The sequence below is a fragment of the Xiphophorus hellerii genome, chromosome 11 (genome assembly GCF_003331165.1).
Source record: "Xiphophorus hellerii strain 12219 chromosome 11, Xiphophorus_hellerii-4.1, whole genome shotgun sequence".
In the NCBI taxonomy this organism is placed as follows: Eukaryota; Metazoa; Chordata; class Actinopteri; order Cyprinodontiformes; family Poeciliidae; genus Xiphophorus; species Xiphophorus hellerii.
The window spans coordinates 1302400-1319931 of NC_045682.1; the positions used below are offsets into that span (position 1 = coordinate 1302400).

Consider the following 17532-nt stretch of genomic DNA (forward strand, 5'->3'; position numbering starts at 1 on the left):
TCATGACCGAGTTTGATACCTATAGGGCGATATTTGTGGGCGTGATGGCAATTTCAAAATTGTTTTGGGGTCAAAAATACACTTCAATTCTCACTCTAACAAAGCGGCAGTTGGTGTCAGTTACACTCTGTGTTTCGGCAGTTGGAAATTTTGCTCGTTTTTCGCTTTTTACGTCGCCATCGTAACTCTGATTCCCAACAAAAGTAATAGCTCCCTTCCCCGACATCAAGCCGCACGTTTTGATACCACTTTTGTGGGTGGGCACGCAGCGGTACAAGCCGCATTAACGGTGACGGAAGAATAATAAAGAGACATTCTATTGGCAGTGACTAACTTGGTTCGCAAGTCAGTCACTGCTCTCCCTATGCATTGCTATGGGCAGGCCCCAATAAATATGTGACCTACTTGTATTACTGCCATGAATTCTCTGAATAACTGAAGAAACTTTTAGACTAGAATCTGGTTCCATTTTGGTGATTAATGTTGTGTTTGCAAGTTATTTTGCAAAAATTATTCAGCCAACTTCATCCAATGTATTTGTCCATAAGCGCAAAGGCAGGAAAAGACTAAATCATTATGCCATTTATGAACTTTCTTAAGTTGGTTTAAAACTTTTTAACTTTCTGATAAACTGTGCAATTTATCTTTTGTTTCTAATTTCAATTCTGTGTATCATATGTGTTCATTAATCGCCTTTCGCCCTTCCTGCTCTCCTTTGCAGGAGCTGTTCAGCTTTCCTCTCTGATTGTGCTCACCTGGTCCTCCACACCAGCATTTCCTTTCATTAGTATTTCAGCTCATTGATTTTCATTTTACTGTGCTGGTTCCTTCTGGTGCATCCTGCCTGGTTCCTTGTCCTGGTTCTCTCATGGCCTGTCTCTATCATTTTTAAAATTTTATCATTAAAAGATCCTAAGGCTTCAAAGCTGCTGTCTGCATTTGAGCCTACTACAAACTCAAATATGCAAAACCTAATTGAACATTGTAGAAATAGTTTGCTGAATTTTATTTTACATCTTAACTTTCAAGAAAACCTGTTTATCATAGGTATCAGAAATTGCAATGCAGTCTTGGTCATTTATTTTGAACATTGAAGTAAGTGTAAATAAACATAGCTGGGCTTGTTTCTCTTAAATAATCAGACCACATTCAGGTAAGTAGTAACTGGTCAAAATTTTTCATTTAAATAAAATGTACTGAAGCTGAGGTTCAGTGTTACCTGACAGCAGAAGAAAGACAGAGACAGATGGAGACACTGATTATGACTGTAATTGTTAGTGCTCTGGTGAACGTAAACGCATACAGGCAGGTAGCAGTAAGACAGGCATAACAGATAACAAGAGACAGTCTGACAGACATGTGGACAAAGACAAAAGAGAGAGACAAGACAGACAGAGAGACATATTAAGAGACAGACAGACGAACACAAAGACAATAAAACTGTGATCCACCCCTCAAGACTAACAGACTCGATTACCTTATTAAGCACCAATCATCCAGTTTCTGACAAAATCCAACCAGTTGCGTATTTAAATCAGCACTCTGTGTGTGCAGAAATCAGTTACTGTTTAGACCATTTTTACTAACAGCATTCTGATGTTAGCTCTAATGTTTCACTAACTTAACTTTCTCTGTTTGAACCTTAATTTGACAAATACAAATTAAACGATTTACAATCTCTGACAATTACATATTTTGGAATTTAAATAAAATGGGAGAAAAACTAGAAATGAGAAACAGGAAATGAGAGACATAATACACTGCCTGGCCAAAAAAAAGTCGCCACCTGGATTTAACTAAGCAAATAGGTACAAGCCTCCTGTTGGATAAGTACTGCATAGGCGATTATCTTTCAGCTGGCAACAAGTTATTTAACCCCAGCTGATGCAATGAGTAACTCCTCATTTCTTAAACAACCATGGCAAAAGACACATCCTGTGGTCGTGGAAAAGACGTTAGTCTGTTTAAGAAGGGTCAAATCATTGGCATGCATCAAGCAGAGAAAACATCTAAGGAGATTGCAGAAACTACTAGAATTGGGTTAAGAACTGTCCAACGCATCATTAAAAACTGGAAGGATGGTGGGGAACCATCGTCTTCCAGGAAGAAATGTGGTCGGAAAAAAATCCTGAATGATCGTGATCGGCGATTACTTAAACGTTTGGTCAAATCAAATCGAAGAAAAACAACAGCAGAACTCAGGAGTATGTTTAATTGTGAACGCAAAAGCATTTCCACACGCACAATGCGAAGGGAACTCAAGGGGTTGGGATTGAACAGCTGTGTAGCCGTAAAAAACCTCTAATCAGTAAGGCTAACCAGAAAAAAAGGCTTCAGTTTGCTAGGGAGCATAAAGATTGGACTCTGGAGGAATGGAAGAGGGTCATGTGGTCTGATGAGTCCAGATTTACCCTGTTCCAGAGTGATGGGCGCATCAGGGTAAGAAGAGAGGCAGGTGAAGTGATGCACCCATCATGCCTAGTGCCTACTGTACAAGCCTGTGGGGGCAGTGTTATGATCTGGGGTTGCTGCAATTGGTCAGGTCTAGGTTCAGCAACATTGTGTGCCCAAAGAATGAGGTCAGCTGACTACCTGAATATACTGAATGACCAGGTAATTCCATCAATGGATTTTGTCTTCCCAAATGGAACGGGCATATTCCAAGATGACAATGCCAGGATTCATCGGGCTCACATTGTGAAAGAGTGGTTCAGGGAGCATGAGACATCTTTTTCACACATGGATTGGCCACCACAGAGTCCAGACCTTAACCCCATTGAGGATCTTTGGGATGTGCTGGAGAAGGCTTTGCGCAGTGGTCAGACTCTCCCATCATCAATACAAGATCTTGGTGAAAGATTAATGCAACACTGGATGGAAATAAATCTTGTGACACTGCAGAAGCTTATTGAAACAATGCCACAGCGAATGCGGGCTGTAATCAAAGCTAAAGGCGGTCCAACAAAATATTAGAGAGTGTGACCATTTTTTGGTGGCGACTTTTTTTTGGCCAGGCAGTGTATGTATACATGTAAACAGATTTTACATTGAACTGATTAATTTCCTTGCCATTTCCTGTCCCACCAACAGAATCCCACACTGGTTAAAATTTTACGAGAACTGAGAAATGAGCATTCCTAGCTTTTACTTGGATGTCTTCTTTAATAGCTACAAAGGGTTACAGTTGACACATTTTTTTCTGAATTAAAATTGCTGTTTAATAAAATATTGAAATAAAACCTGTCTTGTGATGGTTCATGTTTCTTCTTTCTGGTGTTTCAAACAACTGTCTTCTCTGTAACTCCATAGTTAGGATTGTAACTAGGATTGGATATGATACATCAGAACCATTTCATACTCCAGAATTTCAATTGCAGTGTCATAATAAAATTTTGCGATGATTAAAATCATTTTTACTTTCTGAGTTTACAACAGTGTAGCAAGATTTTAAAAAAAAGTATTCCTTCCAAACTTTTAGCGGAAATCTTTGATGCACACTCTAACTCTAATATCGCTGTTTATCAAAAGCACCCTATATAACTACTATTCATACGTTTAAGGTTTGTATAATTTTATAATTGAGTTAACTTAAGTTTTGGAGCTGTATGATTTAACTGACTATTTTTACAGAAAATTGACTGGGAGATATGCTAAAGGGAAAGAAAATCTGGAGAAATGACATATTCAATTCTGTTAACATCTATAATTTCATTCATTTTTATTTCACCGGATGTGTCGTTTATATTTTGAGGAGTTAGAAACTTTTATTACAGCTACTATTACTCAGAATGCTTAGACTTCAGCATTTACACACTGGGAGCTGTTTAACATAGCAGATTTAGTGTTTTAAGCAGAGATTTAATTGTCAGAAACAGGTGTGGATTCATGTTTGAGGTACAGATATTTGATATTGCACTCTCTGTTCTAACTTAAGAAGTTACAACAAATAACAGACAAAAATGAGACAACACTAACCCTATGCTGGCGTCCGCTAACCGGACACTCAGAGTGTACCTGAGGGGCGATGCTTTGGGAGTGGCCACTCCGTAACCCTTAGAGTCAAGGTTTCCTCCTACTTTCATGGTGTCGCAGGGTTTCCTCTGCTCGATGTATTCGTTCATGGAGGACTCAAGTAGGTAGGCATACTTCCCCTTTGACTTTCTGACTCGTATTACCCCCTCATTGGTGCTCTTTACAAATACAGACGGGTCTGCACTGCGCATGTATGACCACATCTTTTCGAACACAGCAATCTTTGACCTCTAAAAGGGGAGTAAAGAGCAAAAATGATAAAACACTAAATTAATACTGTTTAAGACAAGTCGCACAATTTGTGAAGATGATTTTGAACTTTAATCACAGTACTGAATCTAGCTAAATCCCCCTGGTTTTGCACATCTTACAAACTAGGATGTACAGTTCCCTAGAAGAAATTGGAAACACGTTCGCTCAACATTATTTAGGTCTTAATTTTCTGCCAGAAAGTAATTTAAAACAAGTGTTATTTAAAAAAAAAGTTTTTATATAGTGATGTACCATAAAGGTTTTATAGTGGTTGACACACTAGCCTTCACATTATACATACCGTTTAAAGCATACAAACATATTAGACTGAATAAGAGGTCAGAAATGTATGTGTGAGTCAACTAATACTAGACTGAATGAATGAATGAATGAGATACTTACAGTATATCTCGTACTTGTCTGTGTGAGAAGTGTCACGGAAGATACGGGGCATAATTTGGAGATCACATCGCGCATGCGTGAATCCCAAACTGAGCAACATAGGTAATATTTGTAATTTGACAAAGGACAGCATAAGACAAACTGCTGCAATTCCTAATGATACTTTATTGTTACCGACTATAAAAAGCAGTGTGTCCTGTGCCTTAAACAAAATAGCTCCGATGAGCGCCGATGTATTGACTATCTGTGCTTCACATCAGATTTTCCTACCATAGAGTATCTAGAAAGCTATGTCTATCTGTCGGTGCTACCTTTCTAAAATGGCTGATGAGCTGGTACAGATAGTCACAACACCTGCGTTCACAGGAGTTCTTCTGCTTATGGCACAGCTTGTTAGATTCGCTGATGAGAAAATACAATTAAAAATTGCGGCTGCTTGTCCTGTACTGCTCTTTGTCAAATTACAGTTAGCCATGTTTTGCCTTCTTTTCTTTAAAGTTCATTGTCGTTGGTTGATTCTTCCCTGTAATGCTGCCATCTATTGGACATGCCAATGTTGCTCAGTTTGGAATCTACCCATACTCGATGCGATCTCCAAATTATGACCCGCCTCTTCCGTGACACCTCTCACACATACATGTATTGTCATTCAAGCAGTCTAGTATTAGTTCACACACACACACACACACATATATTTCTGATCTCTCATTCAGACTAGTAGCTATGTGTGCTTTAAACGGTATGTATGTGTGTGATATTTTAATACCATGTAAGTGCAATTTTAGTCATGTGTGTGAGTCTGTAGTGGTGTGTGAGAGAAAATTGTATGCATTTGTGATAATTTAATAGTGTATATGTGTAATTTTAGTTTGCATGCGGGCGTGTGTGAGGGTGGGCGTGTCCATAGTAGTGTGTGTGAATATAAAAACTTTGAAATAAAAGATTCAATCAAATTTTGACTTATACTTAGTAACCTCTGGTATTTGAAAAAGTGTCATTAGATTAGTTGAAATAAGTTGCATTAACTTTACTTTAATCTATACTTTTTTGATTTGGTCTAATTTTAACATAAAAATTCTTGTTGCCAGAAGGAATTTTTCATTTATAGCACAAAAGAAGTCCAGCTAATTCTTTATTTGTTGTGATATCAAGAGTGAACATGTACACTAACCTTGAAGAAGTCTTTGGTAGAGCCCCCTTCAAGTGTACCATAGGCGATCTCGGTCTGCTTGGCTAGGTCTTCTGCGCTCTCTATAGGGGATACCATTCTCTCCACAGTGAGAAAAGCTGCCAGGTTGGCTGTGTAGGAAGAGATGATGATGAGGGTGAAAAACCACCACACCCCTCCAACAATTCGACCTGAGAGGGATCTGTGGGGAAGAACAGAAAGTAAACAACAGATTTTAATAAATTCTGGAACTGCTGTCTGCATTCTAGACTTGACCTATTTTGTTCAGCTTTCCCTTGCATCCTGTGGTAAGTCCGATTGGAAAACAGAATATACAGTTTCACTCATATGCTGATGATATTACTTACTGTGCAAAACTAGTGCTTGAATCCAATCTTACTGTAGCAGTATCACCACCTTTTGGCCTAGCAGTTATTTCATTGTTTGAAATAATGTCTTTCAGAAGGAGTGTTTTAAATATTTTGGAAATGATGGTCAGCTTTTTTGCCTCACCAGAGTTAAATAATTGGGAAATAGGGGTAATCAGTAACAGTAAACATTAATCTGCACAATAACAACACCTCCAGCTTCTTCCACTCAGAGCCTTTTCTTTCTAGAAACTGACCTCAGCAGACTTCAGTTGCCAATGTGTTTGGTTGAGCTGCTCACATCAAATCACTGCACACATTATTTAATATTATTTTGTTTGACTTAAAGCTGTACAGTAGGTGCAAAAACTGCAGCTGAGAGTTTCTGCCTGCAGGATATTCATGCTTCACATTAACATTGAAAGCATAGAATACATTCAGTCAAATCCCATCAAACACACACACATGCAAACTGATCCTGTTTAGCCCTGCGGCCCCATACCACTAAAGGTGACCCTGTATGATGTTCACATTGATGCAGCTTCAGTGTAATGTGGTTTACAACAAGCTAATGAAAAGCACCAGATGAGGTGGATTTTGCAAACAAACCAAAACTTCCCCTGGTCGAGGCAGCTCATCATCAAAGAACTAGTTCCCTCTGGGGTTGAGACCAAAGTGCCAGCCAGACAAAGTAAAAAGTTGTGACTTCCATATTTTAAAGAATCTTAAACCATCTTAGCATCTACTGTGCAATTTTTAAAAGAACAAACTATTTCACATTGATGCTAAGTCTTAGAAGAGGAATATGGATATATAAAGAAACCAGTGGCTTACTCCAACTTTTTGGCCAAGTTTGTTCTGCTTTGCACTGTTTGAGAGCACGAATGTTGAAAATGAATAAATGTTTCTGCCCTATTATATACCTTATTTTTGTCTGGAGATGGTCTACTCTTTATAAAATTATAACCAAACTAACTACCAGACTCTCCACTGCGACACAAACATGTCAAGCCACTCCTAAACCAGAGACAATATCAAAGGCATCTTAACTGGGCTAAGGAAAAAGGAGCTGAAATTTTGTGCAGTTGATTTTAGCTGCTTAGCTGGCTGTGGTCCCTATTGTGGATTCACCATGTATTCACTACAGCACAGCACAGCACAGCAATTACACTAACAGAAACTATTCTACTCACAATTTTCCTTTAAGGTAATCATCACCAATGAACAACACACTTTTACCTCGTCATAATGTACTATGACATATGGGATGGAATATGTCTAAATAAGGTCATTGTCAGAAGAAAAATGCACAAAGGAAAGGCCATAAACATGCATGTGGCATGATGAACCTGACACACATGAAGAATAGAAACAGCCTCAAGCCCGACCACAGCTGAAAATACTAAAAATCAGGCAAAATGTCACATGCAATCAAATGTTTCATGAATGCAAGTGTGTGTGTCTACATCAGAAACTGATGTGTAAAGAGGTGGTGGTTTAATCACAGTTCAGCTATGACAAAAAGTCTCCCAGACATTTTGCTTTAGACAGGCAGCTTTGTGAATAAAAATACTGGCTATGCGATCTTTTGTCTTCTTATGTATCAATTATCGCACAATTCATTTTATACCACTCGGTCTTACCTAGGGGAGATGTCACAGCCCTGCTGCATGAAGGCCCCAAGTGAGAACCAGAGAGAATTAAAGATCCCAAAGTCGTTAGTGTGTTCAGGAGTTTCTTTATCTTTCTGCTGGTTCTGGTTCTGATTCTGAGCTTGAGAGTAACCTGAAAGGAGAAAATGATAACAAAAACTGACTAATTAAACTTTGATTATTGAAGTGAGGAGAATCACAACATGGGAGCGGGTTTATGAGGTGGTGATGATGTTGAAAATGGTGGGATACCTGGAGAGTGAGGGTCTTCTGAGTATGAAGTGGGAGGAGCTCGTCGACATGCTGAAGCTGGAACAGTTTCATCTTCTTCATCTGACTCTTCACCTTGCCACTCGTAGGGACTGAAACGACTCACCTGCAAAAAGTCATGAGGATTATCAGACAAACTGATTCAAGATTGACAGGAAAATAAAAAAAAAAAATTAGGGAAATACAAAAGCAGATAACTTAGTCTGCTACAGTTAAGACCTAAATTATTCATGCCCTTGGTATATTTATATTTAAAACTATTTACATTTAACTAATTACTTTGTTTCTGATAGGAAATGAGACTGACACCTGTCAAAGAAAACAATGTCAAAGGAGAATCCAGTTTTAAATGAATAACTAAAACATAAATACAACTTTCTCAATATTAAAACAAATATATATTTCCTGGTGAAGCAATCAAACCCTTATTAAAAGCACAGACCATTTTTTCCTTCCACAAAGTCTCTGTATAATTTAATTTGGTTATGTAAATCTAAACCTTCCAGAAATATATTGCGCTTAACCAAATATAGAAAAGGGGGGGAATTAAATGAAAGGATTGTTTTAAGCAAAAATCATAAATGTGCACACTTTCTTTTACAGACATTTTTTAAGACATGCAGAAACTAGAAATTGATTTCTGTAAGTAAAGAAATGATGGATAAGGACCAGAGTAATATTTCTACATGTGGTTGAACTGGAAAAAATAAGTGTGTCACTGACATAAAATAGTGCAGTTGGATGCTTCTTGCTGTTCACCACCACACAGCATAACATTCAGTGACCCATATTGGCTCTTTGCTACATGTCAATGACAACAAATGCATGAAGAAGGGGGAAAAAAACCCTGAACAATGGATGAAATTTATTGTATTGTCTCAGCATACATTTGCACAATATGTCCAGTGTGTGTGTTGGGGGCGTGTGTGTTTATGCTGAGAATAGCTCCATGTCAATGTGGCATTATGTCATTTGTCTCCAACTTAAGACAACATATATAAACTATTCCTTTTGTAATTTTAAGTTACATTAAATTCTTGACAATTCTAATTTTCCTAAATAATTACTCAATAATTAGTTGCTTCCAAATGTAGGGCGAATGTACCTATAGTTTTTAGCTCATTCTAGTTTTTACAAATACTGAATACTTTGTGTTTTTACATATTTGATTAGAAACAAGTCTACATTAACAAACATTTCTGAACCCTGTCATCATACCAGAAAGAGCACCACACTGACTCCAATGTAGGCGAAAACAATGCACATCCAGATCTCATAGGCCAGCGGGTCAAGGAAGGAGAAAACGCCTGGCTTGGACTTGGTTGGTTTCTTGATCATGATGGAGATTCCCAGAGACATGAAGGGTTTGGTGAAGTCAATGTCTTGCTCTCGGACGAGAGTGATTGTCAGTGGGGCGACGGCCATGTCTGCCTTCTGCAGGAGGACACAGACAAGAGATGTCACCCAATGGAGGAGGTCTTTGTTTGGTAAAAACAGTGAACATGTCTGTTGTTGAAGCCAACAGACATGTTCACTGACTCATAATGAAAACATCTGTAGAGCTGTCACTGTTGATGTGAGCATGAAGCTCAAAACAGGTGCTTTTAAAAACACTTGACCTAACTTACAAAAGCAATTTCTTTGCTCAAGTGAAAACATGTCAAAGCAACACCTTCCTTGTACATACAGTATGTCATAGCCCACATGCTTGCCTTATTTTGAATGTTTTCTTTGATACTGTCCACATGTTCTGTCATGAATAATAGCATTTGCATAAAATTAAAAATCTGCAACAAAACTGCGTAAGTAGAATGTTATTTATTTTTTTTACTTATACACTGGCATTGTGAGACCCAATACCAGTGTGGGCATTGGGTCCCATAATACTGTCAGGATCTGTGTTTTTCTCTGTGTTTATTTTGAGTTTCTGTGTCTGAGTCTCGGTGTTGTCCTGTCTCCCCTTGATTGTTCCCAGGTGTGTCTTGTTTCTGTGATTACCCTCAGTGTATTTAACCCCACCTGTGTTCTTTGTTCGTCGTCGGGTCCTTGTCAAGTCAGTCGCAACAGTCGTCTGTCTACGTGCTCGTCTGTTGTATTCCTGTCCATTCGTGTAGCCAGTTGCTACCTGTGTTGAGCCCTGGTTTTCCGCTCAGCAGTGCTGCCTGGTTTTTGGACTTTGTGTTGGATTACTCATCATTAAACATCATCTTTTTTCACTACAACCTGGTTCCACCGCGTCTGCCTCACCACTAACGCCACCACTTCATGACATACTGAGAGGGACCCCATGCCTTAATTCACTCAGTTTACAGTCATTATATAACCCAGTGTAATAACATCATTTGCCTTTGACACCAGACTAACTTGCTGACTTGAAGACCCAGCGTCAGTCATATTAAAGAAAAAAATGGACAAGAAATACTACAGTTGATAGTCTAATCCAATTTTGCGTATGAACCATCAATATGCCTTTTAACAAAAAGCAACATCAGTTTCCTCAACTCAGTTTTTTGAGCATGTATCCAATACAAGGTACAAAACGGGCTGTTTATGTAAGTTGTGAAAAATTTACTGTCTTTTTATTACCTACTGAGTACAAGAAAGGCCTAGCTTATAAAAAAAAAAATCCAGATCTAAAGCTATAACCAATACGTCTGACAGACATACATTTATTTATAATGCAAAGCCACTACTAACTCCACTAAAAGGAGTCGATGTAACTCTAAGATTTTGCTGATGATGGACACATTTTTTTAAACCAGAACAGAGGAGGAAAAGCTCCAGTTTGGATCACAACCCAATGTTCTGAAGCTTGTTACTATTCCACGGTATTTACACTTTAAAAGAGTATTAAAATAACTCTTAAGTCAGAGAAAGTTATATTTAGATATTTAAAAAAATAGAAGCTGTATTGTGCCTAGTTAATACAATGCTGAGAGGCTGGGATTATTTTAATTTGTATGTAAATGCTCTAGAGATGTGTAGCATATCTGTTTCGTTCCTATTTATTCCTTCAGCCTCCACAAACTGAAGTGAAATTCAGTTAATTCTTGAAATTTCTGTTATCAATATTTCCATAAAACATAGCTGATTTCACTAATGCATTAAAATGTTCTACAAAACAGTGAGTTCAATATGCAATATGAGTGCCTTGGTTTGAATGTTGTTTTTATGTTGAAATTTTGCCCTTACTGTACAGGATTTTTATTTTGTTTATTTTGTACTAATATTGTGTTAGTATATTTGCTTTGATTACCTGTCACTTTGCAGGTGTTGCACAGAAATTTCCCCATTGTGGGACAGTAAAAAAATTCTGCTTTCTTCCATTCTTCTATGTTGACAAGTTGTCACCAGATTAGCTGAATCAGCTTGCTTGTGTTGGATTCTGTAACTGCCTGTCACATCCAAAACTCACCCCGTAGACCAGTTCTCCCACCATGCCATTCCACTGCTTTGTCTCCGGGTCTCTGGAGCCATACTTTCCGTCTCCCACCAGTTCTAGCCGGTAGGTGAAGCCAACATGTTTGGCAATCTCAGATGCTAGTTCAGCACAGTAACCTTCATACTTGTCATTTCCTGCAAACTGCTCATGGTTCTTCTTCAGCATCATGTAGGGAGCTTCCTGTGGCCACAGAGAGAAACATAATGTTAAGTCATCACTGCTGCTTTTATTTGATCAAGACTTAGAACCATGGTATCTTGATTAATTTAACAAAACAAACCCTCTATTTTTTCACTTCCGTTTGTGGGAGCTGTGTCATAATAGAATAAAAAATAACACATTTTTTTATTAAGTGCAAACAAAAAAGTACATATAGGATGATTAATATTCTTAACAATTGTGTCAAATTCAAATCCCGTCCGCGCAAGAAATAATGAACTACTTCCGGATCTTTTATTTTGAAAATCCTAAACCGGATTTTACCGGTTACGTCTTGCGCGTCAAAATTGAGCCAACTTGCAGCAGAATGAGTAATAAAACAACATCGGAGTACTGCAGAGTACCCCCCACACCCACCCCCTCCCCCTCTAGACTGCTGATGTCAAGCTACATCAATCAGTCACTCCAGTTTTCTGTGATTCCACTATTGTGGAAATTCGCACAAAATCCCCAGATTTCTTCCCACCATAACTCTGAGTTTATTGAAAGCTATTAATATCTTAACAGTTACTTAATGTATTTTATCAATACATTCACGTACAACCCACCCTTGAGAACATTCATGATCTTGCTATGGCTAACATGAAAATGAATTTGATGCCCTGAACGACAGTTCTGAAGTATAATCCAGAGTTTTCTCTAAACTGCTTTCTATTTTCTGCATTGATTTTAACTGCATTCATGGGGTGAATTTATGCGTTCATATTAAAAAATAGAAGTTCAAAGGAGCTATTGAGTTTTCTGGATAAACCCACAACATCTGGTTATTTCCAGAGGTCTAAGCATTGCTAATGCTGTGACTAATGTTGCTCTTGCTGATCATTTCTGTTTCTTGTTGAAATGATGCAGAGGGCAGGTCATCACTAAATGCCACATTAATGATATCATTCTCTACAGTATTCATCCAGATCTTAGCACCATCACATAAACCTGTCACTGTTGGTGACGTCAATAACTTTATTCTAACTATTGTAATACTAATGGGTGAAATTGTACTGATAAAGACAAAGATTTTAACCAGAAAGAAAAATCACTGGAGGAATGTCCAGTAATTAGAGCCCACATAACAAAATGTAGAAAAAAAGTTTCATTCTTATGAAGACAACTACAGTTTCAGGTTCTAAAATCAGAATCTTCAAGGGAGGAGAGGATCATTTATCTTCTTATTTTATAAATAAAAACAATAACAAGCCCAGAGTTCATTACTGTTGACAGACTGACTAACCATCACTCCCTATCCCTCTTGGACTTTAATCTAACAAGTCTTACAATAATTTTGCAGAATATTTAAAGATAAAATTCAGATAATAATATCAGCAACATGTGACTCCACCACTGAAAACCTGTAATCTCTTCTACGCCTCAGGACTCGTTGCATCATAAAGTCAGTTTAACGAACTGAAGTATCCATCAGATTGCCTGTCAACTGTATTAGTTTACAAACTGAAATTCACTGTTTCTGATCTTGTATTTGTACCATTTAAAATCTGGCAGCTGCTTTTTGGACAATCTGAACTTGATCTAAATTTTAATATATGGAAAGATGCAATTATACTAATTCAATCAAGTTGAAACAAGCATCAACACTAGCAAGACAAGAAACATTTACAATCTGGTAAAAGCAATTTTGGGGAAAAAATAGTTTGAAATGATTTTCAAGTTATGCTGAAAATTACTCCATGTTTGTTCAGGCAAGTCTGGTGTGATAGTCCTAAGACTGGTACAAGCATCAGGTTACAGAAACGGTCTCTTAACAAAAAGTATGTTTAATACCTGCTTAAAGGTTATGATCAAACATATCTGAACACATATTTCAATTTATTGAGATGCAGCTCAAACTAGTCAGATTTCTCATTGTCATAAACTGGGTTCTTTGAAAAGGAACAGAAAAAAACAATTGACAAAAGTAGAAAACAATTAGGACATTTCTGATTTCTCCTTTATAGGAATCAGATTGAATTTCACATTTGTTTCTATACTTCTCATTTGAGGCTAAAAACAGCTCTGCTGAAACAGAAAATGGCCATTCAGTAAGACCAATACCAATAGAGTGATTGGTATGTTTGTAAAGTTAAAGTGAAGATAAACTGTGCAGCATGTCATTTTCCCAGTCTCACCAATATGGTGGTGACAATGTAGGTTTTGTTCAGAAGATTAACCAGCTCTTCTGTTGGCAGCCTGGAGACGGGTGTATGCACATAGCCTCTCTTCTCATTCCAGAAGCCTATCTGGATGAAAAGCAACAAAAAGCTCATTAAAATCACAGCAAGGGACACTCAGCACAGACCAGAAATAGGTTAAAAGATTTATTAATGTTTTATAATAGAAACCAAGATATGTTACAGATAAAACCTCTGCTTTCATTTGGCTCCTGAAATGGGATGAAAAGAGAAACAAAACAAAGAAAAAAGTTAAAAAGAGAAAAAAAGGAAAAGCAAAAATGAAGAAGAGGGGAAAAAAGGACCAAATAAAACTTAACAAACTTATTGCCTAAACAACTATTTGGGTGCACAGGTTAAGGCCTTACACAGCATATTTCCTTAGTCACATTTGACTCCAGGAAATATGGTTGACTCACTTGTTGCAAGGAGCCCAGATCTTTGACAGGAAAATTCCCAAATCAGCCTGCCACTGTGCTTGACTGTTTGGAATATGGTGTTTGTGCCAAAAATGATGTGTTTGGTTTTCAAGAAAACATAGAGCTGTAGATTATGTGATCACTTTTCCAGTAGTCACTAGAAACTTTTTAGTTTATTCAGGTCAAATGACAACATTGTAGGACTTTCAATTGGAATTAAATCTTATGAGTTATAATAACTAAACCATACACACTCAGGAGTTTTACCTTAAATGTGAATTTTACTGCAGTTATTGATATGCAGTATTGCTGTTTCTAATGAAATTCTCAGTCACCTTCCTCTTATCATCCAGTTGCTCATATCCTGCCTTACCCAAAAATGCCTTAATATTAATTCATGTTTAAGTCATGATTTTGTACATACTGGTCTGTGCAGAAAAACAACATTAATATAAAACTATCAAACCTGCTGAAGAATGTGAGGAGTGGGTGGATGTTCATCTCCAGCTTTCAGATCATTTGGTGTCTCACTTCATTTTATTGTAAATTTTTATTTTGTGGCTGGCTTCTGAATTTTGCCTCCTTCTCCTTTATCTTTGGCATCTGTTTGCATTTTAAACTGGTCTTTTCAAGATTTTGAGTTGCCTTAAATCTCTGGTAAGTCTGAGCACCGTTTTGGATCATTATGGGTCTGGTTTTTTTTCAATACTAGGTATGACAGTAAATCCAAACAAATACCAATTTTACCTTTTTCTGGCCTGGTTTGGTTCTATTAAAGCTGTGATTTGTTGCATGATAAATCAAGCATAACTGTTTCTAATAACAATGGAGGGACATTAGGGTTTGAAAGAGTTCAATAGAAAGTTGAGTCGGCAGGTTTCTACCCAAAGCATAAGCTGATTGTTCTAATTATCACAGGTGTAATCAGAGTAGAGGGAACTAATTACTGAAGGAGCTGATGTAGCTAAAACCTGCTGACTTGCTTCCCTAAAGTTTGGCTAGAAATCTGATACTCTAATGAGTGGCAATGAGTGGCTGCACCTTCCGGGGCCCCATGTGGCTGAGCTCCATCACAGTCAATGTGTAGTTGGTGCGGTGTCCTTGCTCATTAAACTCAACGTGACCAGTCAGTCCTTCAAGACGAACCTGCAAAAACTAAACGTTACTTTCAGCATATTAGAACAAACAGAAGAAAATGCAGAAGTTTGTGTCTATCTACACCTATATATATATGTGTGTGTGTGTGTGTACAGTACAGACCAAAAGTTTGGACACACCTTTTAATTCAATGAGTTTCCTTTATTTTCATGACTATTGACATTGTAGATTCACACTGAAGGCATCAAAACTATGAATAACACATGTGGAAATATGCACTAAACCAAAAAGGGTAAAACAACTGAAAATACCCCTTATATTCTAGTTTCTTCAAAGTAGCAACCTTTTGCTGTGATTACTGCTTTGCACACACTCTGCATTTTCTTGATGAGCTTCAAGAGGTAGTCACCTGAAATGGTTTTCACTTCATAGGTGTGCCCTGTCAGGTTAATAAGTGGGATTTATTGCCAAATAGTCATGAAAATAAAGAAAACCCATTGAATTAGAAGGTGTGTCCAAACTTTTGGTCTGTACTGTATATATATATATATATATATATATATATATATATATATATATATAGCTTGGCTTGGTCCCTTAGTTCCATTGAAAGGAACTCTGAATGCTTCAGCAGACCAAAACATTTTGACAATTCCATGGTCCTAACTTTGTGGGAACAGTTTGGAGCACAACGCAAGGTTCATAAACACATGGATGGCAGAGTCTGGTGTATATTAAATGGACTGGCCCGCACAGAGTCTTGACCTCAACCCAATAGAACACCGTTGCAATGAATTAGAGCGGAGACAGAGAGCTAGGCCTCCAACAGTGTGAGAACTCACAAAGGCGCTTCTGGAAGAGTGGTCAAAAATCCCCATAAATACTCTTAAACCTGGTGGACAGCCTTCCCAGAAGAGCTGAAGCTATTCTGGCTGCAAAGGATGGACCAACATTATGTTGAACCCTATGAATTATGAGATGTCAGTTAAGCTCCTGTAACATAACAATAACCCGAAAGACACCAGAAATCAGCCAAGGATTGTCTGAATTGGAAAGGTCTCACTGCTATGCTGTGGGATGACTTGAAATGAATTGTACATACAAGAAATCATTATGGACAAGCAATCGGGGCAAATTTCTCTAAGGTCGATGTCAGAAACTGGCAAAGGCTACAAGAAATGTGTCGTGGAGCAGGGTTTTTCGGGTTCTCTTTGTGGGTTTTTGGTTCCTTTCGTTACTCACCTTTTAGCCACCAGATAGCGTCAGACTCACCTTCTCTCCGGAGATTGGTGCAATTATCCTGTACACCGGTTTTTCATCACCTCATCAGGCCGAGAGTACATGAGGAGCGGGCTGCCAGTACTTCGACGCCAGACTGTTAACTAGCAATGGTATTCTGAGCCCCCCCCGGAGCTAGTCTCTGCGTTCTCTCTGAGAGTTTTTTCCTTCTAGTGATTTCTCCCGTGTTTACTCCCTGTCCCTGTTTAGGTGTTTCTTTCGAGACGCCCCAGATCTTCCCAGTGACGATCAAATCTGGACACCTCCCTTGTGACGCCGTGGACTGTACCCACTGGTTGCCCGGGTTCCGTTCCTCTCCTTCTCCGTTGAAGTACAAGCTCCTCCTGGATTCTCTGGCTGGTAGCCGAACCGCACCTCTGACTCCGGCCTGCCCGAACTTACCTGTCCGCCCTCCGACGCACCTCCATGCCCCCCCCCCCCCCCCTTTCCGGATCTCTTCCACACCAAGGACCTGGACCTCCCGGACTCACAAAGAGACCGTGAACCCGAAGCCACCAGCAAATCCTCCCAGACTGAGTTTCTTCATCCACACAAGTAAGATCAGTCCATTGTTTCCGTCAGTACTGCCGTTTCCTACTACCTGTGAACTCACCAGCTTCCCCGCTGTCTTTCATAGTGTGCTGACCGCTCCGTGAGTCCCGTTTCCTGGACCGATCTCCTGCCTACTTGTCTGTTTATATTTACATAAACATTCTTTACTGGTTTCTTTTCTCCTGAGTGGTGTTCTGCATGTGGCCTAGATATATAGACCC

The 17532-nt window shown here is 38.5% G+C and overlaps 1 protein-coding gene across 7 annotated transcripts in view; it reads right to left on the reverse strand.

The window, feature by feature from the left end:
• LOC116727857 (glutamate receptor 1-like) overlaps positions 1-17532 on the reverse strand; it is a 137245-nt gene that overhangs the window by 21487 nt on the left and 98226 nt on the right. For 6 of the 7 annotated variants that reach the window (XR_004340874.1, XR_004340871.1, XR_004340873.1 and 3 more), the window contains exons 8-15: positions 15425-15529; positions 13923-14033; positions 11560-11766; positions 9363-9578; positions 8127-8250; positions 7866-8007; positions 5858-6056; positions 4015-4262 (exon numbers count right to left, since the gene is read on the reverse strand). Coding sequence is in view for 3 of the 7 variants with exons in the window: in XM_032575512.1 (XP_032431403.1) it covers positions 4015-4262; positions 5858-6056; positions 7866-8007; positions 8127-8250; positions 9363-9578; positions 11560-11766; positions 13923-14033; positions 15425-15529 (1352 nt within the window). In the remaining 4 variants the exon portion in view is untranslated. Of the gene's footprint in view, positions 1-1207; positions 1349-4014; positions 4263-5857; positions 6057-7865; positions 8008-8126; positions 8251-9362; positions 9579-11559; positions 11767-13922; positions 14034-15424; positions 15530-17532 lie in introns of those variants that run through there. The other variant, XM_032575513.1, reaches the window with a different exon arrangement.